Source organism: Stegostoma tigrinum, chromosome 1, assembly GCF_030684315.1.
Source record: "Stegostoma tigrinum isolate sSteTig4 chromosome 1, sSteTig4.hap1, whole genome shotgun sequence".
In the NCBI taxonomy this organism is placed as follows: Eukaryota; Metazoa; Chordata; class Chondrichthyes; order Orectolobiformes; family Stegostomatidae; genus Stegostoma; species Stegostoma tigrinum.
The window spans coordinates 133,408,067-133,434,611 of NC_081354.1; the positions used below are offsets into that span (position 1 = coordinate 133,408,067).

The 26,545-nt window shown below is 38.9% G+C and overlaps 1 protein-coding gene across 3 annotated transcripts in view; it reads right to left on the reverse strand.

Moving 5' to 3' along the window:
• epg5 (ectopic P-granules autophagy protein 5 homolog (C. elegans)) overlaps positions 1 to 26,545 on the reverse strand; it is a 152,436-nt gene that overhangs the window by 24,393 nt on the left and 101,498 nt on the right. For all 3 annotated transcript variants that reach the window (XR_009446190.1, XM_059648804.1, XM_059648800.1), the window contains exons 30-39: positions 25,037 to 25,231; positions 21,929 to 22,142; positions 19,987 to 20,135; positions 18,643 to 18,850; positions 15,761 to 15,836; positions 10,212 to 10,315; positions 9,635 to 9,814; positions 4,698 to 4,879; positions 3,201 to 3,404; positions 2,477 to 2,621 (exon numbers count right to left, since the gene is read on the reverse strand). Coding sequence is in view for 2 of the 3 variants with exons in the window: in XM_059648804.1 (XP_059504787.1) it covers positions 2,477 to 2,621; positions 3,201 to 3,404; positions 4,698 to 4,879; positions 9,635 to 9,814; positions 10,212 to 10,315; positions 15,761 to 15,836; positions 18,643 to 18,850; positions 19,987 to 20,135; positions 21,929 to 22,142; positions 25,037 to 25,231 (1,657 nt within the window). In the remaining variant the exon portion in view is untranslated. The remainder of the gene's footprint in view (positions 1 to 2,476; positions 2,622 to 3,200; positions 3,405 to 4,697; positions 4,880 to 9,634; positions 9,815 to 10,211; positions 10,316 to 15,760; positions 15,837 to 18,642; positions 18,851 to 19,986; positions 20,136 to 21,928; positions 22,143 to 25,036; positions 25,232 to 26,545) is intronic.

Genomic DNA, 26,545 nt, shown 5'->3' on the forward strand with positions numbered 1-26,545 from the left:
TGCTAGTTTGTTGCCCCACTTTCTTAGCCTATCTATATCTCTTAGTAGGCTCTTGATGTCCTTTTATGATTCACTTTTCTACCTCTCTTTTGGTCATCAACACTAAGATTGATACATTTATTACATATAACTGAATTATTGTTCTGTAAAGATATCAAGCGATATGAATCAATAGCAGGCAAATTAATTGGCAGAATTAACATGGTGTTCAATATGACTCTTCTCATCCAAAAAAGTCATACTGAGCTCAAAATGTCACATTGTTTTACTACATTATCATGCAACTTAATTCACCGTTTTTGCCAATTTTGGGCAACTTCATAACTTTTCATAAACTGATATAGGGCATGAGGAAAAGAGACAAAATGTGCAGAAGATAGTTGTAGGCAGCAACATGTCAGAATGTCTTAGTTGGTCATTCCTCATTTTGAGTCAAGATGTGGAGGTGCTGGTGTTGTACATGGGTGGACAAAGTCAGTAGTCACACAACACCAGGTTATAATACAACAGGTTTATCTGAAATCACACAAGCTTTCATGCACAGACCCTTTGTCAGTTGCAGTGAGAGAGCAGGCAACACAGATCCAGACTATATACGCACAGAGATTAAAGGGTCATACAACTGGTATGAGTGGAGTGTCAGATGATAAGTCTCTGCAGGTGACCAAGAGCATTAGACGGTGAGTAAAGTGTCAACAGCTGAATAACCAGCAAAGGGATGACCTATAATCTGATTAAGTGAAGCAGGGAGATAATTACAAAAGAGTAAAAATAAGGTTGTGTGGGAGACAACCTAAATGACTGGAATTGCATGCCGAATTTAAAAATGTACAAACTAATTAAGGCAGAGAGGTCATAACATCTTATGAAGGTGATGCTGTCAAAACAGGACAGAAAGGAAGGCTTTACAGATACAGAAGTGTGGTGGGGTCACATGTAGTGCAATATGAATCTAAGATCACAGATAAGGCAGTCTTCATGGGTACGGAACTTGCCTATTAATCTCTGCTTGGTGATTTTATGCTGCTGTATATCTCCAAGTCCACCTTGGAGTATGCTTACCCGAAGACGGGCGGCTGAACGTTCTTGACCGCTGAAGTATTCTCCAAATGGGAGGGAACACGCCTGTCTGGCAATTGTTGCATAGTGTCCATTCATTAGTTGCCACAGCGTCTGCATGGTTTCACCAATATTCCATGCCTCACGGCATTCTTGCCTGCAGTGTATGAGATACAACATTGGCCAAGTCACATGAGTATCTGCCGTGTATGCGGCAGTTAGTGTGCCCATGTGTGATAGTAATGACCATGTCAATGATCTGATATGTCTAGCAGAGGTTGCTGTAGCAGGGCTAAGTGGTGTTGTGGTTCATGTTGTCCTGAAGGCTGGGTAATTTGCTGTGAACAATGGTCTGTTTAAGGTTTGTCAGTTGTTTGAAGGCAAGAAGTGCAGGCATTGGGAACATCTTGGCGAGATGCTTACCACCATCGATGACATGTTGAGTGCTGCGAAGAACATGGTGTAGTTTCTCTGCTCCACAGAAGTACTGGATAATGCAGGGTATTGTATTATTCACTGCAGTTTTTCACTGTAGCACATCAGAACTGGCGATTGATGAGTTGAGCATCATATAAGACCATAAGACATAGGAGTGGAAGTAAGGGCATTTGGCCCATCAAGTCCACTCCGCCATTTAAATCATGGCTGATGGGCATTTCAACTCCACTTCTTTGCACTCTCCCTGTTCTTATGAGAGGGCTCATGTCGCGCTACAGGTGACTCCACCATGCTGCCCTGTATCTGTAAAATCTCCCTTTCTGTCCCATTGTGACAGCATCACTTTGAAAAATTGTTATGATCTCTCTACCTTAGTTAGTTTATACAGTTTTGAATTTGGCATGTGATTCCAGTTAGTTAGCTTGTCTCTAACACCATCTTATTTTTAATTTTTTGTAATTATCTCTCTGCTTCACTTAATTGGATCATAGGTCATCCATTCGCTGGTTATTCAGCTATTGACGCTTTTCTCACCGTTCAACACTCCTGGTCACCTGCAGAGACTTATCATTTGACATTCCACTCTTACCAGTTATATGATCTTTTGATCTCCTTGTCTGTAAACTCTAGGTTTGTGTGCTCTGCTGTCTCAATACACCTCATGGAGAGGCTGCAAAATGAAAGCTTGTGTGATTTCAAATAAACCTGTTGGACTATAATCTGGTGTTGTGTGACCTCTCATTTTGATTCAAAGCAGTACCTGAACATCTCAGCTCAACATTGCTCCTGTTCCATTGACACTGACATGGTGTGATAGTGGAGCTGTCCTACTCCTTCCCAATTTTATTATATTCAAATGTACATAAGATGTTGTAACAAGATGGAAGGCTAGACAGTATGTAATGTAAGGAATATCAGAAATAAGCTTTACAATGACATAAACAAACTCTAACCTAAGTAGTTTTCAGATCGCACTGACCTGGTGGGTTGAAGATTACAATATCATCTAATAGTGTTATCATTTCACGATTTAGTTGAGCATGGGCTATCTGAGCATTCTGATCCAAAGTGACAAGGTACTGGACGACTTGGTGGACATATGCCCTAGATTTGTGTGTAGCATCCTAGAGAAATCACATATATAGTATCAGCAACTACAGTATTTGCAAATGTGAGATTAAAGTAAAATGAAATCCCTCACAGAAACAACAGTTTTGTTACATGAATGTGAAATTTAAAAAATTCTGATATAATATCAAAAACAGATGACTAGGAAGTTATAATTAATGCTCATAAACAATCTGATTTTTCTCTGCCTCTTTGTGATTACTGTTAAACCAATTGCACAGTGTTTCTTTTTGTGCATACACCAGCTGCAGAGTTCTGCTTCACTCTCAGAACCCACATCAGCAAGGGCTTCAAGGCAAAGCAAGTGCCCATTACTTAACCTTAATTTTTTTGTTGTTTTCCACCATTTATGTGAATTTGTGCATGTTGTGTCTAATATCACATGCAAAATGATGAATAAAGATACAAGCTGATTTGGAATATTTGCTCAGAGATGCATTTCTTTTGTGAACTTTGTTCAAAGGCAAATATGGTGGTGTATCATGTACTAGAAGACATGAATTAGAAAATCCATCAGATAAACTCAACACAACATCCTGACCAAACAAATCTTTTAAACTTCTATATCTACTTACACTGTGTATGTCCATAGTTTCACAAAAACCCGCAGCAATTTTTAAAAGCTTCAGTATCAGCTCAGCTGATGGATCTTTTAGAATGACAATGGAGGGTGAGTAATGGCTACTGAAGTAGCTGATGACATTTTGATATGATGCTATGTCCACCAAATGCCAAGGTATGGCATTTGATTGTCCAAGAAGGCTACGTAATGAGGATTCCTAAAGAGATCAGCATTGACGGTGGGTTAATAAAACTTTACTTATAAATACAACTTAACAAACATAATTATTCAACATTTTTGAAGCATCCAAAACGAACAACAGAATTCTTCTACATCATCTAAGAATCAAACAAATGCGATTGTTCCCATATGATTGAAAGGATGCCAATTCTTCAAGAAGCAATACTTTTCAGAACTTAGGAAATAGGAATACCTTGCTCCACCATCCATTACACACACCAAAAATCTGTCTAGCTCAGTCTTAAATCTATTCAACAATGAAGTACCCGCAATCCTCTTGGGTAAAGAATTCCAAAGATTCACAATGTGAGTGAAAAAAATGTTCAACTTAGTCCTAAATGATTGGTCATTCATCCTGAGACTGTGCCTCTGTGTTCTAGATTCCCCATGCAGAGGAACCAACCTATCACTGTTCACCTTATCCAACCCCTTCAGAATCTTTCATGTTTCAAAAAGATCAACCCTCATCCTTTGAGGCTCTTGACAGTACAAGGCCAATTTACTTACCCTTCCATCAGATGGCAATCCTCAACCTAGCTACCAATCCAGGGAACCAATATAATAACACATGTTCTTAGACAGTGAAAAAGCATTTTCTATGCTCATCTCACTTTTGACTAGTGGACAAAAATATCATCAAATCAGATGGTTTGTTGCTGTCAATATAAATATATCTTGGAATGCTACAGTCACAATCAACGTTTTCTGTATTATTAAGGCTGATTATAAACCTACAATTCAGAATCCATGAAATCACAGATTGCCTCTTTTCATATTCTAACTCCTCAGATCTGCTACATACTTATCAATATCATTTTAGATATTAATCCCATTTATCCATCATTTACATTTTGAGATGGTGCATTAGGTTGACATCACTTGCCTATCTTCCTTGCTGCTGTCTCTGCCCAAGCAAAGCATGGTAACGTTCTGCCCTTTAAATCTCTGTGGCCATATGACGGTCTAACAGTAAAAGTATCAAACAACTTGTAACTTAGACGTCTTTGAATTGGTCATTAACCTTGGCTGTGCAAACAGACAGATATCTTGAATACACATTTAAAGTTATACTTTCTAATTGTGGATTTTAACATAAACGTCTCTGGATCAACTATGAAATAAGTTTTCAAAGTTATGGTTTATTTGAGAAACTGCATTAAGTACAACAAATACAGCGATGCTCAGGTTATTCAAAGAATTAAAAGACTTGTTGCTTTTATGAAGTATTACCGTCCTTCCTGATAACAAGAAAGAATACAAAACTACTTACTGGTTTATGCACAAGTTTGTCTTCTTTTGATAGAAAAACCATCATAAATAACAAATAGACAATCATTGTCCGTGTCTGCAAGTGAGGCTGGGGATTCCAAGCATCAGAAAGAACATTAATCCAGTTAACTTCACACAGCAAGGTCCCCAAAAATAGGAAACAGCTCTTTGGGCTTCCTCTCTCTACCTGAAAAATATGATCAAGATTAAACATTGAGATTGGCCACTGTCTTTGCCCTGAGTTTACGTAGAACTAAATGAAAATTAAACAAACACTGAATGGTTGAATGCTTCTCTGGACTATAATGTATCTCCACAAACAGAAGAAATAGAAAAACTTCACATCTGAAAGTCAACTCTTTTATGCCCTCAAAACCTCTTGTGCCGCAATACAATCTAGTTATACAATTGCTGTCTTTCAGACGGCCTTATAATACTTCTCTTTATTGAATATTCTAAAAGGGAGCCAATCCATGGTTAAATTATCTGGAAAAGTTCCATTTCATTGTTTTAGCAATGAAGTTATTACTTCTTAAACAATCAAATGTTTGACAAAGAATGCCAGAAAGCACCATTCTTCTTCCATTATTAAGGTGCCAAACTGCTAAATGAATTATCATAAATTTTATGCACTGTTCTTTTATTTCGAGAGTTTTAACTGTTGTTTCAAAAAGATCAAACAATGGAAACAGAACTGCAATTCGAGTGCTGTCAAAACATTAGAGAGTAAACTGGTTGATGTGGTGTATATGGATTTCAGCAAGGCATTCGATAAGGTTCCCCACAGTAGGCTATTGTACAAAATGCGGAGGAATGGAATTGTGGGGGATAAAGCAGTTTGGATCGGAAATTGGTTTGCTGAAAGAAGACAGAGGGTGGTAGTTGATGGGAAATGTTCATCCTGGAGACCAGTTACTAGTGGTATACCGCAAGGGTCGGTGTTGGGTCCACTTCTGTTTGTTATTTTTATAAATGACCTGGATGAGGGCGTAGAAGGGTGGGTTAGTAAATTTGCAGACGACACTAAGGTCGGTGGAGTTGTGGATAGTGTCGAAGGATGCTGTAGGTTGCAGAGAGACATAGATAAGCAGCAGAGCTGGGCTGAGAGGTGGCAAATGGAGTTTAATGCAGACAAGTGTGAGGTGATGCACTTTGGTAGGAGTAACCAGAAGGCAAAGTATTGGGTTAATGGTAAGATTCTTAGTAGTGTAGATGAACAGAGAGATCTCGGTGTCCATGTACACAGATCCTTGAAAGTTGCCACCCAGGTTGACAGGGCTGTTAAGGAGGCATACAGTGTTTTAGCTTTTATTAATAGAGGGATCGAGTTCCAGAGCCAAGAGGTTATGCTGCAGCTGTACAAAACTCTGGTGCGGCCGCACTTGGAGTATTGTGTACAGCTCTGGTCACCGCATTATAAGAAGGATGTGGAAGCTTTGGAGAGGGTGCAGAGGAGATTTACTAGGATGTTGCCTGGTATGGAGAGAAGGTCTTACGAGGAAAGGCTGAGGGACTTGAGGCTGTTTTCATTAGAGAGAAGAAGGTTGAGAGTTGACTTAATTGAAACATATAAAATAATCAGAGGGTTAGACAGAGTGGATAGGGAGAGCCTTTTTCCTAGGATGGTGACGGCGAGCACGAGGGGGCGTAGCTTTAAATTGAGGGGTGAAAGATATAGGACAGATGTCAGAGGTATCAGAGATAATGGGAACTGCAGATGTTGGAGAATTCCAAGATAATAAAATGTGAGGCTGGATGAACACAGCAGGCCAAGCAGCATCTCGGGAGCACAAAAGCTGACGTTTCGGGCCTAGACCCTTCATCAGAGAGGGGGATGGGGAGAGGGAACTGGAATAAATCGGGAGAGAGGGGGAGGCGGACCGAAGATGGAGAGTAAAGAAGATAGGTGGAGAGAGTGTAGGTGGGGAGGTAGGGAGGGGATAGGTCAGTCCAGGGAAGACGGACAGGTCAAGGAGGTGGCCTTGACCTGTCCGTCTTCCCTGGACTGACCTATCCCCTCCCTACCTCCCCACCTACACTCTCTCCACCTATCTTCTTTACTCTCCATCTTCGGTCCGCCTCCCCCTCTCTCCCTATTTATTCCAGTTCCCTCTCCCCATCCCCCTCTCTGATGAAGGGTCTAGGCCCGAAACGTCAGCTTTTGTGCTCCCGAGATGCTGCTTGGTCTGCTGTGTTCATCCAGCCTCACATTTTATTATCTTAGATGCCAGAGGTAGTTTCTTTACTCAGAGAGTAGGAAGGGAATGGAACGCTTTGCCTGCAACAGTAGTAGATTCGTCAACTTTAGGTACATTTAAGTCGTCATTGGTTAAGCATATGGACGTACATAGAATAGTGTAGGTTAGGTGGGTTTGAGATCGGTATGACAGGTTGGCACAACATCGAGGGCCGAAGGGCCTGTACTGTGCTGTAATGTTCTAACTTCTATAACTGAAAATATATTGAATCATTTTATTCACTTATTCATTTCATAAGATACATATTATAGTTCAGAATAAACTTGTACACAGAAAAGACTGTCAGAAGCAGAATAATCACAAATAGAAAATTTAAAATCACGAAAACACAAATATTTTATAAGCATCACAAAGCATAAGCATTAGTCCCTAATGAGGTGACCTTCAAACCTATACACTCAAACAATGCAAAAGATAACTGAGCAATATTCACAAGGACAGTGAAAAAAGATTTACAAAGTTATACAAATTGTTTTGTTAAAAATGCTTAATATGTTCAGAAAAATAGCGTGAGATTCATTACCATCTTTGAAAGCTATTAGCAATGGGCAATAAATGCTGCTCTAATTTTAAAAACATCAAGAGACTAAGATGCTGCTTGGCCTGCTGTGTTCACCCAGCTCCACACTATCTCAGATTCTCCAGGATCTGCAGTTCCCATTACCACGGAGACTAAATACTGCTCTCATCCCTTCCGGGACAAACTAGAATGGTCACAGCACAGGAGCCAACTCAATCTGTCATATATGCTGGCTTTGCAAGAGCAGCTAAACTCGGCTTTCCTGAAAACTCTTTCCACATAATTCTGGATTTATTTTCTAAACAGATCATTACCAAGTTCCAGTAAAGCCATGATTAAATCTGTCTCCACCACCCTTAATTTTCTCCACAATATTGGGTGTATTTGGTCTGGTTCTGGTGTCTTGTCGCTTCTAAGTCCAGCCAGTTTTTCAAGTGCACTTATTATCAATAATTACTCCATCTGATGTTTCAGCTATCTCCTCTTTTACTATATTGAGCCTGGTTTTCACCCGAATTATCAATCTGGCATCTACCATATACACCCATTTTGTCTTCAGCTTACTCCCTTTGTCATCTAGGGATTCTGGCTTTGTTTATTCTAACTTGTGCTCATGTGAGAACCCACCTGAGTGTGCTTAAATTATCTTAATGGCAGCTCATTGTTCAACTAATGTTTTGCCTGCTAATCTTTGATTCTAATTAACTGTACCAGATCTATTCCCACTGCATTGAATTGGCCTCCAATTATTTTTCTGTTTGCTCAGATCTTTGCTTAGCTAATTTAAATCTTATAAAACTAAGATGGCTGTTCATTAAATGTTTCCACACTGATGTTTATTCAGATCATGTTCCAGAACCAGGAATGTCTCCTTCCTTGCAGGCTAGAAACATAATGATCTAAATAAAATTAGCTTGAACACAATTCAGCTTCTTTCCATCTTTGATTTCGACAGTGTTTATAAGCCAGCTTATACTAGGATAATTAAAGTCCTCCATAGGCTTTGCAACCCTGTCTGATTTCCTTCCAATTTCTGTGCTTTATCTCTTTCCTTTTATTTAGTGCTTATCGAACACACCCTAAAGTGTGTTCTACCTTGATTAAAAAAAATTTAATCAAATCCATTATGACCTTGATCTTTCAAGAACACAATTTCTTTTGCACTGTAATATTCTCCTTAATCATTATTGCCACCTATTCTCCTTTCCTTCCTTCCTTATTTTGCAAGAAAGCATCAGGTACTCAATACTGTCCTCTTTAAGTCGGGTCTCTGTCAGTTAGTTCCGAGATGAGGAGACATATTTTTATTGAGGGTTGTGAACCTTTGGAATTCTTTACCAGAGGCTCAGTTTCTGAATACATGTAGAGACTGATAGATTTCTAATTATAAGTGGCATAAAGGTTTATGAGGATGGGTGAGTAAAAGGCAATGAAGACTGAGCAGAAGCGGCAGCATCAATAGAAAGAAATCAACGTTAATGTTTCAAGTCGAGTGACCTTCCTCAGAACAGTGCTGCCAGGCTGTCTGCGTTTTCCAGCAATTTCTGTTTTGATTTCTGATTTACAGCATCAGCAGGTGCTTTCGGTTCATATACATTTAAGTATGTTTGACTGTATTTCAAATAAATGCAGTAAAACATATACTTATCCAAATCAATTGTTATCACAAAATAGTTATTTGGTAGGACTTAAGAACTGCTGGAAGTTGACATCTCTTGTCAAAATGTTCTGTTTTGCACTTATCAGGGCGATTTGCAAGAATATTAACTCAAGAGGAAAACCAACTTTTATACTGTATTAGGAGTGTGCTGTTTAGCTATCAAGTTGACTCTGTTTGACAGAGACTTTACCATGAAGAATTAACCAGTTAACAATGACTGATGTTAACTGTCAGGCTTTGTTTACATTTAAAACAGGCAGTCTCTGATTAAGGCATTGCCCTGAGAGACCAATTAATAAATGACTGTCACCTATTTTGTTGAGTTTACACAGCTGCAGTGTGTGTATATGTTCTTTCTGTCCGCAAACAGGATCCTGTGTCTCAATATATATAGCTTCCAGTATGTGCAAGGTGTGCTACCGTTCAATGTACTAAATTTGGTAGAAAATGTAAAATGGAAGCATTGACAGAGATAACAGAGCAGCTTTTCACAAAGTGACCTACTTTAAAGACCTCTTCCATTAAGGCATGGTCAGGGAACAACTCTTTCCATGGCAGACTGGAATATTCTGAGTGGTAGGTATACAGGATATACTCTGGCATTTTGGGTATAGTGCAAGTTTCACAATAATGCATCAAGTGGAACCATAGAGCTCCTCGTTGTCCAGGAATTAGTCTATCTGTAAGAAAAGGAGTGAAAAAGTGGTAATGAAGAAAATGATAACTGTAACGGTGTTAAATATGTTATGTTGAAGCTAAAATAAGAAGGAAAATTTATGTTTGCATTCTTTTAATGGTAATTTCCTTAGTTTTAACCAAATAACATAAAAATTGCAGCTCCAAGCACAACTTACCAGGTGCGGAAGCACTTTGGAAGGGTCTAACAATTACATACAAGCAAAACTTTTGCTCTATCATTGTTATATTGCGAAGTGCTTGGAATTAACATTGAATATTTTGATACAATAAAAACAGCAGTGACTCACCTTACATCCATCTACAATATCTGAATTTAATACATATTGCTCAAAATCCTTTCCAGAATTAAAAGACAGGCTGAAGTAAATCAGAGATTACCTCTAAATCTTTGATGCAGATAACCAACACTTCTGGTAAATAACTTCACCATGCCAGATGCTACTGGAGTGTCAATCTCTAGCCAAGGATATGAACGATTATTGCTATAAATTAAAAATATTTGGATGATCAATTAAATATCATCATTGCAACAATTTGCAATTAACTATTAAAAAATTATCTTGTGATAGTAATCATTCAAAAACATTTAACTGATTGAACTGTGAAGTAACCACAACAACTTGCACTTAATATATCAAAACATGTCAAAGCACTACAGAGAAGAGTTGGTAACAAATGTGTAAATAAACCTTATAAGAAAATGCTAGGACAGATGACTAAAAGCTTGGTTAAAGAGTTCGGTTTTAAGGAGATTCTGAAATGAGAGTGATAGATGCTAAGAGATTCATGGAGCCAATTCCACAATTTAGGGACTGGGAAAGTGAAAGCATGAACACCTGAAAGCATGACCACAAGGACACAACAATTAAAACTGAGAATGTGAAAAAGACCAAAATTGGAGGAACACAAAGGTGCTGGAGGATAGTGTGGTGACAGAAGGTTAGAGTTAGGGAAGACAAGGCTATGGTATTGATGACAAGGATGAAAATTTCCAAAATCAAGGCATTACTAACGCCAATTCGTGAGCACGTGGGTGATGAATGAATGGGAGTTGGTAATATTAGCACATATCGAGGATGGGCTAGTTAATCGAAGGCAGAGTTCAGATAAAGAGGTACTTTCAGCATGGCAACTGTAACTAGTAAAGTGCCACTGGGATCAGCACTAAGGTCACATATTTACAGTGTTAATGGCCTGGATAGAAGTGAACGTACAAGAATTGCCAAGTTTGTGGATTACAGGAAAATATGTGGGAAGGCACTTAATAAGGATGACACAAGGAACTACAGAGAGGCAGGTTACCTGAGTGGGCAAAAACATGACAGATAGAATACAGTGTGGGAAAATATGAAGTTATGGACACAGGAAGAAAGAACAGAACAGGTGAAGGTCTGAAAGGACATGAATGACAATCTTCAACAGTTGCATAATTACCATTGGGCTGGCCTTTTATTCCATATTGTGCTTGAAATCAAATTTCACTATTTGCCACAGTGGGATCTGAACTCGTGTCCCTAGAATAGCATTGGAGCGTCTGGACCACTAGCCAAGTAACATTTCCAACTTCAGAGACTGAGTGAGTAGTACGGGAAGAAGACACAGCATAAGGTCCATAATTTTGTTCTTTGTAGTTTAAGAATGGGGTGAAGGCAGTATGGGGGATGGATACAGAAAGCAAGAGATAGACAGAAACACAGAGAGGGAGAAGGGGGTGGGGGAGAGAGAGAGGGTGAGACAGCGGGAGAGAGGGACAGGGAGTGAAATTTGCTTAAGTGAATAGTGGGAAAATTTGAGTAATTTGTTAATGGTTTGAGTCTGGTGACACTTCATCACACTGGGTTCTTCAGGGTTCTGAAGAAGAGTCAGCAGACTCAAAACATTAACTCTGCTCTCTTCTCACAGATACTGTCAGACCTGCTGAATATTGCCAGTAATTACTGTTTTTGTTTCAGATCTCCAATATCTACAGTTCTGAGTATGATTTGAATAACTGGCTCCTAGTTTATCGTCCGTAATCGATAAGGTTCACAACGGCAGGAGAACTCCGTTCCATGGAATGTTTCTCCTGCAATATTTGAGGTACATTTCCAGTGTCCATGTATGAAGGAAGTGTGTTCAGCTGCAGCTCTTGATTGCATGGTGCAATTGAGCTACAGATGGACTCACCATGGAGCACCTGTGATGCAGAGGACATCGTGGATAACACATTTAGTGAGTTGGTCACACCACAAGTAGGGGTTACAAAGGCAAAAAGTATTGGGTGTCCACCAGAAAGACTGGTAAGGGTGGGCAGGCAGTGCACGGGCCCTCTGTGAACATTCCCCTCTCAAACAGACATACTGTTTTGGATACTGTCGAGGGGGAATAGCCTCTCGTGGAAAACAGCAGCAGCAGCCAAGTTTGTGGCACCATGATTGGCTCTACTGCACAACAGGGAAGGAAAAAGACTGGGAAAGCTTTGGTGATGGAGGACTTGATTATAAAGGGATAATGACAGGCAGCAAATGAGACTTTTAAACAGTAGGTTGCCTCCCTAGTGCCATGGTCAGGGATGTCTCAGAGCAGCTGCAGGGTATTCTGAAGGGGTGGGGTGAACAGCCAGCAGTCATGGTACAAATGGGCACCAACGTTATGGGTAGAAAAAATAGAAATGAGGTTTGGAAGAGGAATTTAGAGTTAGGTAGTAGATTGTAGAGGAAGACTACTAAAGTTATAATCTACAGATTAATTGCAGCACCATGTGCTACTGAGTATAGGATTAGGAAGGTAGGTCAGATGAATGCGTAACTAAAGGGATGATGCGGGAGGGAGAGCTTTAGATTTTTGGATCATTGGGACAGCTTTTGTGGTCTGTGGAATCTATACAAACTAGAAAGACTGTATCTGAACCAGAGTGGGTCCAATATCCTTGCTGGTGGGCCTTCTTAGGCTACTAGGGAGGTTTTAAACTGATCTGGCGAGGTATGGCAGGACAGGATACATGTACAGTCAGAAGTAAGGTCCAATCAGACACAGAAGGACTGCTAAGACAGTCTAGTAGGTGGAGAAGAGATAGGCCAGACAAAGCACATGGGAGATCTACAAAGATAAAACTGCACTATTTTGGTACAAGACTCTTAACTGGTAAGGCGGATGACCTTAGATTATTGATGAACATGTGGAACTATGATATTGTTACAATCACTGAGACATAGTTGAAGGATGGACAGGACTAGTAGCTCAACATTCCAGGGTATAGAAGTTTGAGGCATGACAAGGTGGGAGTGAGAGAGGTGGGGGCATTGTATTATTGATAAAGAAAATCATCACTGCAGTAATGAGGGAGGACATCCTAGATGTTCATGTGGTTGACAAAGTCCCACATGGAAGGTTGTTCTAAAAGTTATGAGCCCAATGGGATCCAAGATAAGTTGGCAAACTGAATCTAAAATTGGCTTACATGCAGGGTGATGGTGGAGCATTATTTATGTGATTGGAAGCCTGTGACCAGCAGTGTACCATAGGGTTTGGTGCTGGGGCCTTTGCTGTTTGTTATGTTCATTAATGACTTGGACATGAACGCAGAAAGTATAACTTGCAGACAACATGGAAATTGGTAGTGTTTTTGACAGCGAGGACGATGATCTCAGGCTACAGACTGATACTGACCAGCTGGTAAACTGGGAAGAGCAGTGGCAGATGGAATGTAATCCCGATAAATGTGAGGCTACACACTTTGGAAGGTGTAATAAGGGAAGGATACACATAATGAATGGTAAATCCTTAGTCAGTACTGAGGAACAAAGGGACCTTGGTGTATAAGTCCATAGATCTATTAAGGTATCAGCACAGGGTGGTGAAGGAGTAGATGGGATGCTTGCCTTCATTAGCCACAGTGTATATTATAGGAGCAAGAAAGTCTTGTTACAACTTTATAAACACTGGTTAGGCCACAGTATTGGAAGGATGTGATTGCACTAGAGACGCTGCGGCAGAGATGTTGACTGGGTAGAAGGCTCAGTTATGAGCAGAGACTGAATAGGCTGGGTTTGTTTTCTTTGGATCAATGGAGGCTGAGGTGAAATTTGATTGATACAAAATTATGAGAGACATAGAGAAGATCACAAGAATCTCTTCCCCATGGTAGACATGCCCAAGACCAAAGGACATAGCTTAATGTGAGGATTAAGAGGTTTAGAGGAGATCTGAAGAGATTATTTTTCCTCACCCAGACAGCAGTAGACATATGGGCCATGCTGCCTAACAGGCTGGCGGAGGCAAGTACTCTTGCAACATTTAAGAACGATCTGAATAAGCAACTAAAAGGCCAGGAAAAAGTAAGCTATGGACCAAGTGCAGGTAAATGGGATCGGTGTAGTTTAGTGTTTGTTGGTCAACATAGACATGCTGAGCCGAAGTGCCTGTTTGTATCCCATATAACTCTATGACCATTATGCCACTGCTTTTAAATGGGAAAAGACTGCAGAAAACTGAAGTATAAACAGATTTATAATGCATAAATAACTGAGAACTAGCATTCAAATTCAGTGGGCAATAGGGAAGGTGTTAGGCCACGCCATTATTTCATGGAATGGAGAATAAAAGTAGTGGGGGCTCTTGGTAAAACCATACAAAGTACTTGGTCATACTACAACTGGAATACTGTGAACAGTTCTGGTCCTCTTTTCTAAGGAAAGATTTACTGGCATTGGGGACAATCTGCAGAAGGTTCACTAGGTTGATTCCATGTATAGAGGGATTTTCCTACGAGGAGAGACTGAGTAGGTATAACTTGTACTCATTGAAGTTTGGGAGACTGACAGGAAACTTCATTAAAAACATTTAAGAGTCTTCTGGGGCTTGACAAGGTACACGTGGAGAGGTTGTTTTCCACTGTGGGAGAATCTAGGACCAGAGGTACAATCTGAGAAGACGTGAATCTGTGGAATTATTTTTACTGCAGTGGAATGTTAAGGCTGTGTCATTAAGTCTATTCAAGGCTCTGATAGACAGATTTTAGCAAGCACAGAATTCAAGTAATATAGAAAATGTAAGAAAGTGGCGTTGAGGATTATTGGTTCAGCCATGATCTCATTGAATGGTGGAGCAGATACAATGGGCTAAATAGCCTACTTCCACTCTTACATCTCAATGTCTAACTGGCTGAAGCACTTGATCAAACGGTTTCAAGTGGTAAGTGCACGAGTTCCTTGCACCTGTCAGTGTAAGTGAACGGGGAAGAGGCAGATTACTAGAATTTACAAAGTGCTGGACTGATCAGTCAGTAATAGGAAATGTGACCAGAGAGGTTACATTGTTCTGCAACAGGTTAATTTTATCTCACTGTTAAATTGTTGCAATAATAATCTTGCTTGCTACATGAGAAATTACAGATTCAGATGTTAATAGGTCATATTAACATAATCAATAGATGAGGTCATGGACAAGCAACACCTAACATGAAACTGGAGCAAACAGGTGAAACTACAGGCACATGTAACAAATGAAAATACTACCATTATAGAAATTGTGACTTAAATTTGGTTCTAAGGGTACAGAACTTTAAGATTGATCCATTGTGCATAACAAAGGAGTTACACTACTGGATATGGGAAAATATAAATGACCCATTAAATGTCACAGCAAAGCCTGCAACGCTGAGCACTGAACACTTTTGTGTATCGTAAAGTTGAGGAGAAGCTAAGCAACACATATATAGGAAAAATGTTGTACAGACAGTGACACTGTCAAGTGGAACAGATGGGAACAGAAAAGGGAGTGCTAATGGTGGTAGATAAATGATGGATGAAGAGAATGTCAGCTCTGAAAACAAACGTATGCAAACAAAACCCTACGGCTGGGTGGTTAATCACAGCCAAGGCCTTCACAGCACTGTGTACTTCAGATCTCCAGCATCCACAGTACTTTGTTTTTACAAAAATATTTACCTTGCTCCCTCTGTATTTAGGACCAGTAGCCATGGCCTGAAAAGTCCCACCAGCTTTGTATACACCATTTTCAAACCTACAATGAAATGAGCCCAAATTATAAATGCTGGATTAATGAAACTGGATTAAACAGCTAAAATAATGGACTGCTTTGACTATTATTTGAAACAGGAATAAAATAACTCAATTGCCACTCAATTTACAACCAATGCAATTATCCACATTTTGTATTATGCTTATGATAAATCAGACATTGTATGTTAATGCAACAATTAACCAAAGTGACAAATAATTATTCCCATTATTAGGACAGTATTCAATCAACACAGCTGAGTTTCTTTTCTTAACAGAGCAAGCTGCTTGATAATTTATCACCCCTATTATCAATTAACTTGGGGAGCCAAAAAAAGTAACACATTGCTATGAAATTGTTACTAATACCAAATTTTAGTATTATGTAAATTGTTTTCTTTAAATCCTGCTGCATCAAATATTCTCCCTTCTGCTGTGACTCAACTGGTAGCATTCTTCCTTGAGTAAAAAGGACACGGGTTTAACACCTCCTCCAGAGGCTTGAGTTTGACACGCCATGGCAACAGAGGTTGAGCTATCAGAGCCGCATTTTCCAGGTTAAATTTAAAACTGAAGCCCTGTTGGCCTTCTCAGATGGGCAGAAAAGATCTTGTGATAAAATTTAGAAGTGAACCAGCTATTCCAAGTCACCTGGCCAATATTTATTCCTCAATAGGCACCACTAAAAAGAAATCTGGTCATCATCATCATAATACTGTGCAAAAATTGCCTGCCATGTTTCCCTGGTTACAACACCAACTGCATACGAGAAGTTCTTTTTTTAGCTGTAAAGTGTGTGGACACATTCAGAAGTCATCAAAAGCATTCAACAAGTGGATATTTTTCTGTTTAAAAATACTCATTCAGGGACTCAATGGTTGATACCAGCCAACTCAATGGTGTTGTCCTATTGAGGCCGGTTACGTGCCAGATTTAACTTCATTTTTAATCCTCATCAGGCCTTCGCCAAAACACGCCCATCCAATGAATTCCTTACAAAGTATAGTCACTTTTACGTCCCAACTAAAGCAGAAACTTAGCAACAACTATACAAGAAATAATTACTCAAATCAATCAATTTTGGTGGCATTGGTGGAGAAAGAAATATTAGTCAACACACTATGCAAACTTTTTTCAAATACAGCTTTAGTGTGGAGCCTTAATATGCACCTACATCAATTAAGCTAACAGATGGCACCTAGTTTTAACACTAGATCCAAAAAAAAGGTAGCTACAATAATCCATTATTTATGAGTTTCATGTCTAAAGAGGAATTTGGGCTCCCAATTTTTTTTATTTTGAAGCAAAAGAGCCACATACTGAATCAAATGGTATGAAACACATCATATGGTCTCATGAACAAAAAAAAAGCATTAAAATATTGATTTGGAGAGGTGGCAAGCCTAAAAAATGCATTATGCTTGATATGAAAATGAATTGAATTTGGTGGCTTACAAAGTAGAGTGCCGATGTATTAATGACGTTGTGGTCATTTTCAACAGATAGAACTGAACTTAATTCACTAAGAAATTTGTTTACTTTTAAAGATATTTGTTTTAAATCTCGCTTTCAGTGCAACATGCATTTGTTAAAATTCCTGCTAGAAAATGGGGTCAAGTTTTTTACTTACTGACTGGTCAATAGGTTAATTCAAAAATGACTACAACATTAAGCAACATCATCTGCCCAAAGTCATATGCATATGTTATAAAGTGGAGTTGGTCTCCCCCACCAGCTGACAACTAAAACCAAAACATCCCAAGAGGTGCGCCTCACCTTATAATCTGTTAAAAGATCCACCAATCAGTTATAAAGGAATGTTCAAATAAAATGAACCCCTGACAATCTCTTTACAGTCAACAAGTAACAAGTTAACTAACAGTGAACAAACTAACTAAACTATTAGCAAACTAAATAAACCCCTAACTACAAACTATTCCCAACTAAAACAAGATTCTAACGGTATACTGTTCCAATATATAGAAGCCCCACGTATATAAGCTACAATAAGAAAAAATTAGAATTTAGTTTCTTGAAATTATAGCCGGTTACAGAATGCACTGTGTTTTCTCTGACGAATTCTTCTGTCATGAACAAATTCTCGGTGAGTCCTCTTTATTGAATTCTTTTGTCAGGAACATTAACTTTTTGCTCAAGGTACCTTTAATTTAGATGGAGTTTACCTTAAGACTTAGAGAATTCTGACAGAGCCAGCAATTCTATCTCTTAGAGAGAGCTGTTCTCTTGGCAGATGACAGTTGGCTCTCCCCAACTTTCTAAATGCCCTCATCTTTTTTAGTCTCGATGACATATCAATTTCTTACAATTGGATTGGTCCTACATTGTCAAAACCATCAGATTTAAGATGAATTTTTTTTGGTTACTATGGGCCTGGTTTAAATCAATTGGGTAAATTCCAACCTGTTTTCTTGGTAAAAATGCTGCTTTGCTGGCTAACAGACTTTTGATAAAAATGTTTCAATTTCAAGTGCTCTGTACATTTGCAAATCCACAGACATCCTTATTGAATCTCTAAACATAGACAAAGCATATCATCTTTCAAAAGGGACTATGGACTGGTTTCCCCCAGCACTTTTAAAACATCAATATTTTACAAACACCAAATTCTGACATCCTGCAGCTCAATTCAAATTTATTGTACCCAACTTGGCAACACATATTTCATATTATCAGTTTTTAATATTGACACTGACACTTTAACACTGCATTCAATATGTGGAAGTACAATGCAGTTTTTAATTAATAATGTATGAAATGCTGATTCATCAATCTTATTCTTCAGTTAATACCTGTCGCATTTTTGATGCTGCATGGAGGCTCTTGGGCAAGTTTGGCACTCTCAGAATCAATAAGAAACCGAACAAGAAACATCAATAATTTCTTCACTTCATTCATGTATGGAGTCCACTTTGAAAACAGACCAAAGCTCCTTAAATCTGCTTTTGAAAGGCGCAGTTTGAAGAAGAAATCAGAAAGCCACTGTATGGTTTCCAGTACCTGTATGGTGAAACAGAGTTTAAACTACTTTGTGTTCATAATGTATGCTTTTTTTACAGAATCTCTCTCAAAATAGTTAGATTGAAAAGAATGACCAAAACATAATCTTGAAATAGGCTTTTTTAAAGACAAGAAATTCTTCAATTCCTCCGAGTAAAGTAAGGTGTTGAGTGATTCGAATTTTGAATCACTTTTTCTCAACATAACTTCGGGAAAACGGGTAGCATTTTAGGACAAAGATGAAGGAACATTCTTCATTTTCTTAACCTGCAGAATTTGCCACCACAGAAAACTTGGTTGTTGAACACATTCAAGGAAGAGACTGATAAATTTTTAGATATTAAAGGCATTGAGGGATATGGAAAAAGATGAGAAATACGGAATTGAGATAGAAGATAGTCACGATCATACTTAATGGCAGAATGGGCTTGAAGGGCTGAATGGTCTATTCCTGTTCCTAGTTTCTGTGTTACGCTCTTCTTGATGATTTTTAAAAACATAACGTACATCACATTTGATCAACAATGAATCAGATGTACTAAATTTCACTCATTAAATACTCCCACACGCAGTATTAACAAAAGCTTTGTTTTAACTTTTAAGGAAACAGGAAATAAATTATTTAATTTCAGACGCAAAATCTAATAAAACTAATAGACATTACTGATCTAAACGTGTCATGCTGTAATTACACCTTCTCACCTCAGCACCTACATACTTACAAGGTAGTTTGTAAAACTGGGAATATACAAACTTTTGAAACATGAATACAGAGTTGTGTATCTTTGTTTCAAGTTACTGTAGTTGAAGACAGAGGGAGATTAATTATGAAGTAATAATTCAAAACCTAAAATTGGGAGAGAAATCATGAAACACTATTTCACAGGGTGTGCGCGCGCGCGCACGGGTTGGCGGGGGGGACGGAGAGAGGTTGGATTGGAGAGAAGGGGAGAAGTTAGACAATATTAAAAATGATGTAAATGCAAGAACGAAAAAGAATCTTAAATGAGTACTTGGAATGCAAAACAATGTGAGCAACTCCAGTAACAATCTCAAATATCTTTTTGGATTTTCTTGAGGTGGGATATTCAATTCTTTTTCTCATGTTGGAATACAATTGATAGACTTTGCATTACCTGTTCATATGATAGCCTGATCTTTTGAGAACATTGGTGTGTTTCTGCATATTTTACAATTGGGGGTTCATGTTCATCTTCAGAGGTACAATTTAAGGTTTTCAAAGCAGCCTTCCAGCACTCAAGGTTTAGTCTCTGTTCTGAAGAGCCTTAACCAGAGAGAAAAAGAAACGAGGAAACTTTTTTTCTGCAACACCTCTTCCTCCTCTGTTAATTATCTTACTTACATTTATTAAACAAACAACATGATGAACTATTGAAGCGGTATAGGTAAAAAAGTTGATCTTTGAAGCCTCAAAGACTCCCTCCAAAAACCTTAGCATATTTGTAAAATGGCAGCGCATTTTTGTCATTTGAGATTTGGGCTCTATTCTGTGTGTATGTCCCTAAATTGCTGCACATCATCTAACACGCTTAGAGATAATAGGAACTGCAGATGCTGGAGAATCCGAGATAACAAGGTGTGGAGCTGAATGAACACAGCAGGTCAAGCAGCATCTTAGGTGCAGGAAGGCTGACGTTTTGGGATGAAGTGTCTAGGCCTGAAATGTCAGCCTTCCTGTTCCTAAGATGCTGCTTAGTCTGCTGTGTTCATCCAGTTCTAACATATCTAACCTGCTTGGTTCCCTTGTGCCTAGTTATAAGGTACCAGTAAGAAAACCTTTCATTTGTGAACAGAAAAACTGAGGCTGACTATTAACATGAGTACAGCATACTGTGGCTAAAAAGGTGGTTGCCTGAGCACATCCAAAAACTTGATTTTAAGTTAAATGTTCAACTTACATGCTGTAATCCTCTGTACACCATAAGTAATGCAAAAAAAACCCCACAATGCAACAGCTAAAACTGAAACTGTTGACTGTTATTTTTATTCGTTTTGTGGGATATGGGTGTCACTGGCTGGTCAGCATTTATTGCCCATCCCTAATTGCCCTTGAAAAGGTGGTGATGAGTTACCTTCTTGAACTGCTGTAGTCTACCTGCTATGAGTTGACCCACGATGTTGTTAAGGTGGGAATTCCATGATTTTGACCTAGTGGCAGTGAAGGATAGGTGATATATTTCCAAACCAGGATGGGGAGTGCTCAGAGCGGAACTTAAAGGTGGTGGTGTTCCATGTATTTGCTGCTGTTGCTCATCTTGATGGAAGTGGTCACGGGTTTAGAAGATGCTGTCTGAGTATCTTCGGTGAATTTCTGCAGTGCACCTTGTAGATAATACACTGCTGCTACTGAGTGTTTGTGGAGACGAGAGTGGATGTAGGATCAAATAAACAGACTGCTTCATCCCGTATGACTTCTAGCTTCTTGAGTGTTGTTGGAGCTGCACCCATTCAGGCAAGTGGGGAGTATTCCATCACACCCCTAACTTGTGACTTGTAGAAGGTGGACAGGCTTTCAGGAGTCAGGAGGCTTGATTTGCAGGTGCCTCAGATTTAATGAAAATAAAAGTTTATCTGGTCCTCAGCTAAAAAGGGGGAAGTAATTAACCAAAAGGGGTATTCAGCACAGTCTTTTTTCCCCTTGGGAGCCTTTATCAGAAGGTAGTATGGAGACTGGACGTTTCTGCAGGCAGGCATGTGGGAAAGGAGGAGACAGGACTACAGTAATATACTTATGAAACTAACACAAGTTTAGAATAATTAATTTTCATTTAACATTGACATGGGATTGAGGATTATATTTATAAAAACAGGAAAATACATCCAAACGTAATTATCCATGTTTAGGTAACAGTTTTCCATATTATAGCAAAATATTAATTACTTTCTGAGTGAGCCTAGCTGGGTAGCAAAAATATCCATGGGATTAAAACAATCCAATTAGACAAATGTGTTCTGGGTTTGACAAGTCAATTGGAAAAGCAAATCTAAATTATGCAATATACCATTTAAAAATGCTATCTTCCACCTTCATGAATATTCCTGTTGATAACTACTTACTCTGCATCAGAAGTCTCAGGAAGTCACTATAGTGATCAGGGAATTGATATTGTAGAACATACATCCAGTGTTTGCAAAAAATGTTAAAAGCCATTTGAACTTCTTCCTCTGGTTGAAAGCCACACAAAGTCAGGGCGAAATGAATGATCTCCAGCAGCCGCGTCCGTTCAGGCATAGCTGGCTTGGTAGAATTCAACCATAAAATAAGATCAAACTGTAATATAAAAATAGAAATCAATTTTAATTTTTGGAACAACCTATTAGGAGCCTTATTCTTGATCAATACATACACCAATACATGCCCATATCAGTCACAATCTCTGGGGAAACCATGCATTACGAATTAAAATAAGTATGCTAATCTATATGGATGGCAATGCACATCGTAGGAGGGCTCTCTATTCCAAGCACCCTTCCATGCCAGCTACACGGTGACTTGGATCTGAACTGCAGACCTACAGTATCTGTAGAGCCAGACCAAAATCTAAGAATTCTCTTTCTGACAACATTGCGGGAATAACATTGCTAGATTTAACTGAGATGCTCAAAATCATGTGCGGTCCAGACAGAGTAGACAGATAAACTGTTTATACTGTCAAATTGCCTCTTTCCAGCTTCAGTCATTCTGGAATTCTGTGATCATCACCAAGATTGCAGACGGTCAAAGAGAAGACTTGAGAAAAGTTATGATTTTTGTGGAAAAAACAGAAAAATGTCTGGAGACATTTCTTCAGCCAGAGAGTGGTGGGCTTGTGGAATTCATTGCCACAGAGTGCAGTGGACGCTGGGATGTTAGACGCCTTCAAGGCAGAGATCGACAAATTCTTGATCTCACAAAGAATAAAGGGCTATGGGGAGAGTGCAGGGAAGTGGAGTTGAAATGCCCATCAGCCATGATTTAAATGGTGGAGTGAACTCAATGGGGCGAATGGCCTCACTTCCGCTCCTCTGACTTATGGTCTAAAATTACTTTTCTTCGGTCCAAGTAACAATCTGATGGCAGTGAACACGTTTTTCTAGCAAAGGAAGGAAAACAAAGGGCAGGTCTATACCTGACTAGTATACATGGAATATAATAATTTAAGTAATTAAAAAGTGTTAATTATGTGTGATGTTATGCAGAAGACAATGGGAGATGATGGCCTAGTGGTATTAATCACTGGGCTGTTAATCCAGAGACCCAGATAATGTTCTGGGGACCCAGGTTCATATCCCAACTCGGCAGGTAGTGCAATTTGAATTCAATAAATATCTAGAATTAAGAGTCTAATGATAACTCCATTGTCAATTGTAGGAAAAACCCATCTGGTTCACAAATATCCTTATCTGGTCTGGCCTGCATATGACTCCAGACCCACAGCAATGTGCCTGACTCTTAGCTGCCCTCTGTCCAATTAATGGATGAGCAATAAATGCTGCCCAGCCAGCGATGCCCTCATCGTGTGAATGAATAAAGAAAGAAAAAGATCCTTTGCAGGCATTATTGGCTCAGATTGTTTTGGTACCAGTAAGAATAAGATGAGAATTGCATGAAAGTATTTAACAAAACAGGAGTCCAGACAACTTGAAATAACTCAACATCAGAAAACAGTACAACAATATTGCAGACAGAAACCTTATATCAAGGAGAAAAGGCAACAGAGAGAGAGAGATAAAGCTATAAGATAAGAGAGAGAGAGAGATAAAGCTATAAGATAAAAAACTGTTAAAAGTAACTAAATAAATAAAATGAAGAAGAGGATGTTTGCATGTTGGATGATTAAGTGCATCTTCTGAACTCAAATATATAATATCAATTACTAAAACTGTAGGATAGTTGAAGACAAAAAGAGAAGGGCAGCAGGTGGAGGAATTCTTTGAAAATATGTGCATAATGTATGAGGCAAGGTGGAAAAATCAGCTCGCGAGAAACCACTCTGTACAAATGAGGAAGTGATACCCAAGTGGTATTTTGCCTAGTATTAATCCAGAAACTCAGCTAATGCACTGGCTACGAGAATCCAACCAGGGCCGATGGTGAAATTAGAATTCAACTAAAAGTATCTGGAACTAAGAATCAAATAAAATCATTTCTGATTGTCAGAAAAACCCACCTAGCTCACTATGGGAAAGAAATCTGCCATCCTCACCTGGTCTGGCCTACATGTGACTCCAGACCCACAGCAATGTAGCTGACTCTCATCTACCCTCTGAAATAGCCTTGCAAGCCAGTCAATTCAAAGGCAACTAGGGATTGCCAATAAATGCTGACCAGTTAATGTTTGATTTCTTTGAAATAAAGTATAGATTTCTATAAATATTCTAAAGTAGAAGGCTCATTTATCAATAAGATGAATGCAGAATTGTTACTGTGAAAATGATGTAAAGGCTGTTACACAAAACTCTCTAAGAACATGTACTTGAAATGCTGGGAAAATTTAACCCATCTTCAAAGGAGTATCAAACAAATGTAAAACCCACAGATTTGATATCATCCAGGTCAGAACGATTTGCCTGAATGCTGCCCCTGTCACAGGATTCAATAATCTACCCCCTCAGCCACTGGTATACTGTGACTGCAGTATGCTCATAAATCTATAAGATACATTGCAGCAATTCATCAAGGTTATTTCTGGGAACACAATCACTTTCAGTGTGCTAAGTAAATATCCCAGAATTGTCTACTTAACAACATTTGGAAGTATATCACCTAAAGACTGCAGCATTTCAAATAACCCCATCATAACTTCCTAAAAACAATGCATGATGAATGCAACAAAAATAGCGATTGCTGGAAAAGCTCAGCAAGTATGGCAGCATCTGTGACGACAAATCAGAATTAACATTTCAGGTCAAGTGACTCTTCTCCCAGTTCTGAGGATGGGTCATTCAACCTGAAACATTAACTCTGATTTCTCTTTATGGATACTGCTGGACCAGCTGAGCTTTTCCAGCAATCTCTACTTTGCTTCCTAATCTACAGCATTTGCAGTTCTTTTGAGTGATGAATGCCTGTTCTGCCAGTGTTACCTGTACTCAAAAACAAAATACATGAGACTTGAGATAACTAACTGGACAATTAAATCAAAACTAATCAGATTCAACGGTTTTTAAAAAGACCAATTTTACCTTCGTTAGTAACATGAAGATGACATCCCCACTATTTGTGTGGAGGACTTTGACAACTTCTTCATAAAGGTTGACAAATTCATCTGGAGATATATTTGGGGTGAAGTACGGTGACAGAAGGTTGCATAATCTTCTATTCTGAAGAACCTTTCTCAACATAGTTTTGCTTTCTGTTTTAGCACAACTAAGAAAAATCTGCAAAAATCACACAAAAAGTTCAGGTTGACACTTAATTGTAAAAGTTTGAAATTTTACTTGTACCAAGTGAAAATGCAATAATCAAAACATGGAGAAAAATAATTCAACATATGTATTAGGTTGTTCTAGGAGTTATAGAGACATACAGCACAGAAACGTACTCATCCAGGCCAACGAGATAATCCAAACTAATCTAGTCCCATTTGCCAGCATTTGGCCCATATCCCTCCAAACCTTTCTTATTCATGTACACATCCAGATGCCTTTTAAATGTACCAGTCTTCGTCACCACTTCTGGCAGTTCATTTCTTACATTTAACCACCCTCTGCATGAAAAAGATTGCCCCTCAGGTCCCTTTTAAAGCTTTTTCCTTTCACCTTAAACATATACCCTTTAATTTTGGACTCCCCTACCCTCGTAAAAAGACCTTGACTATTCATCCTATCCATGCTCCTCATGATTTCATAAACTTCTATAAGGTCACCCCATAGTTTCCAACACTCTGGGGGAAAACGCCCCAGTCTACTCAGGCTATCCTTATAGCTCAAACCTGGCAACATACTTCCAACTCTTTTTGAACCCTTTGAAGTTTCACAACATCCTTCCTATAGTAGGGTGACCAGATCTGAATGCTGTATTCCAAAAGTAGCCTACCAATGTCCTTTACAGTCATAACATAACCTCCCAACTCTTACACTCAATGCACTAATAAAGGCAAGCATACCAAACGCTTTCTTCACTACTATGTCTATCTCGTAATCTGCTTTCAAGGAACTATGAACCTGCACCCCAAGGTCTTTTTGTTTGGGAACAGGCCCTAGGACCTTACCATTGAGTGTACAAGTCCTGCCCTGATTTGCCTTTCCAAAATGCAGCACCTCACATTTATCTAAATTAAACTTCATCTGCCACCCCTCTTCCTATTGGCCCGTCTGATCAAGGTCCCATTGTACTCGGAGGTAAGCTTCTTAGTTGTCCACTACAACATCAATTTTGGTGTCATCTGCACACTTACTAACTACAGCTCCTATATTCACATCCAAATAACTTACACAAATGACAAAAAGTAGTGAATCCAGCACTAGTCCTTGTGGCATGCTGCTGGTCACAGGACTGGAGTTAGTTGAATAATTTAGAAAACCCCAATGATGCGGCATGTTCAAGTTAAACTTCAAATAAGATTAAATTTACTCATTCAAAACATGAAAATTCCTTTAAAATTCAAAAGGTGGATATTACTGTTATTGTCCAAATGTTTGATTGTTGTGCCAAATTTCCCCCTCTGTGGTAAACAGATAATTTACAAATAG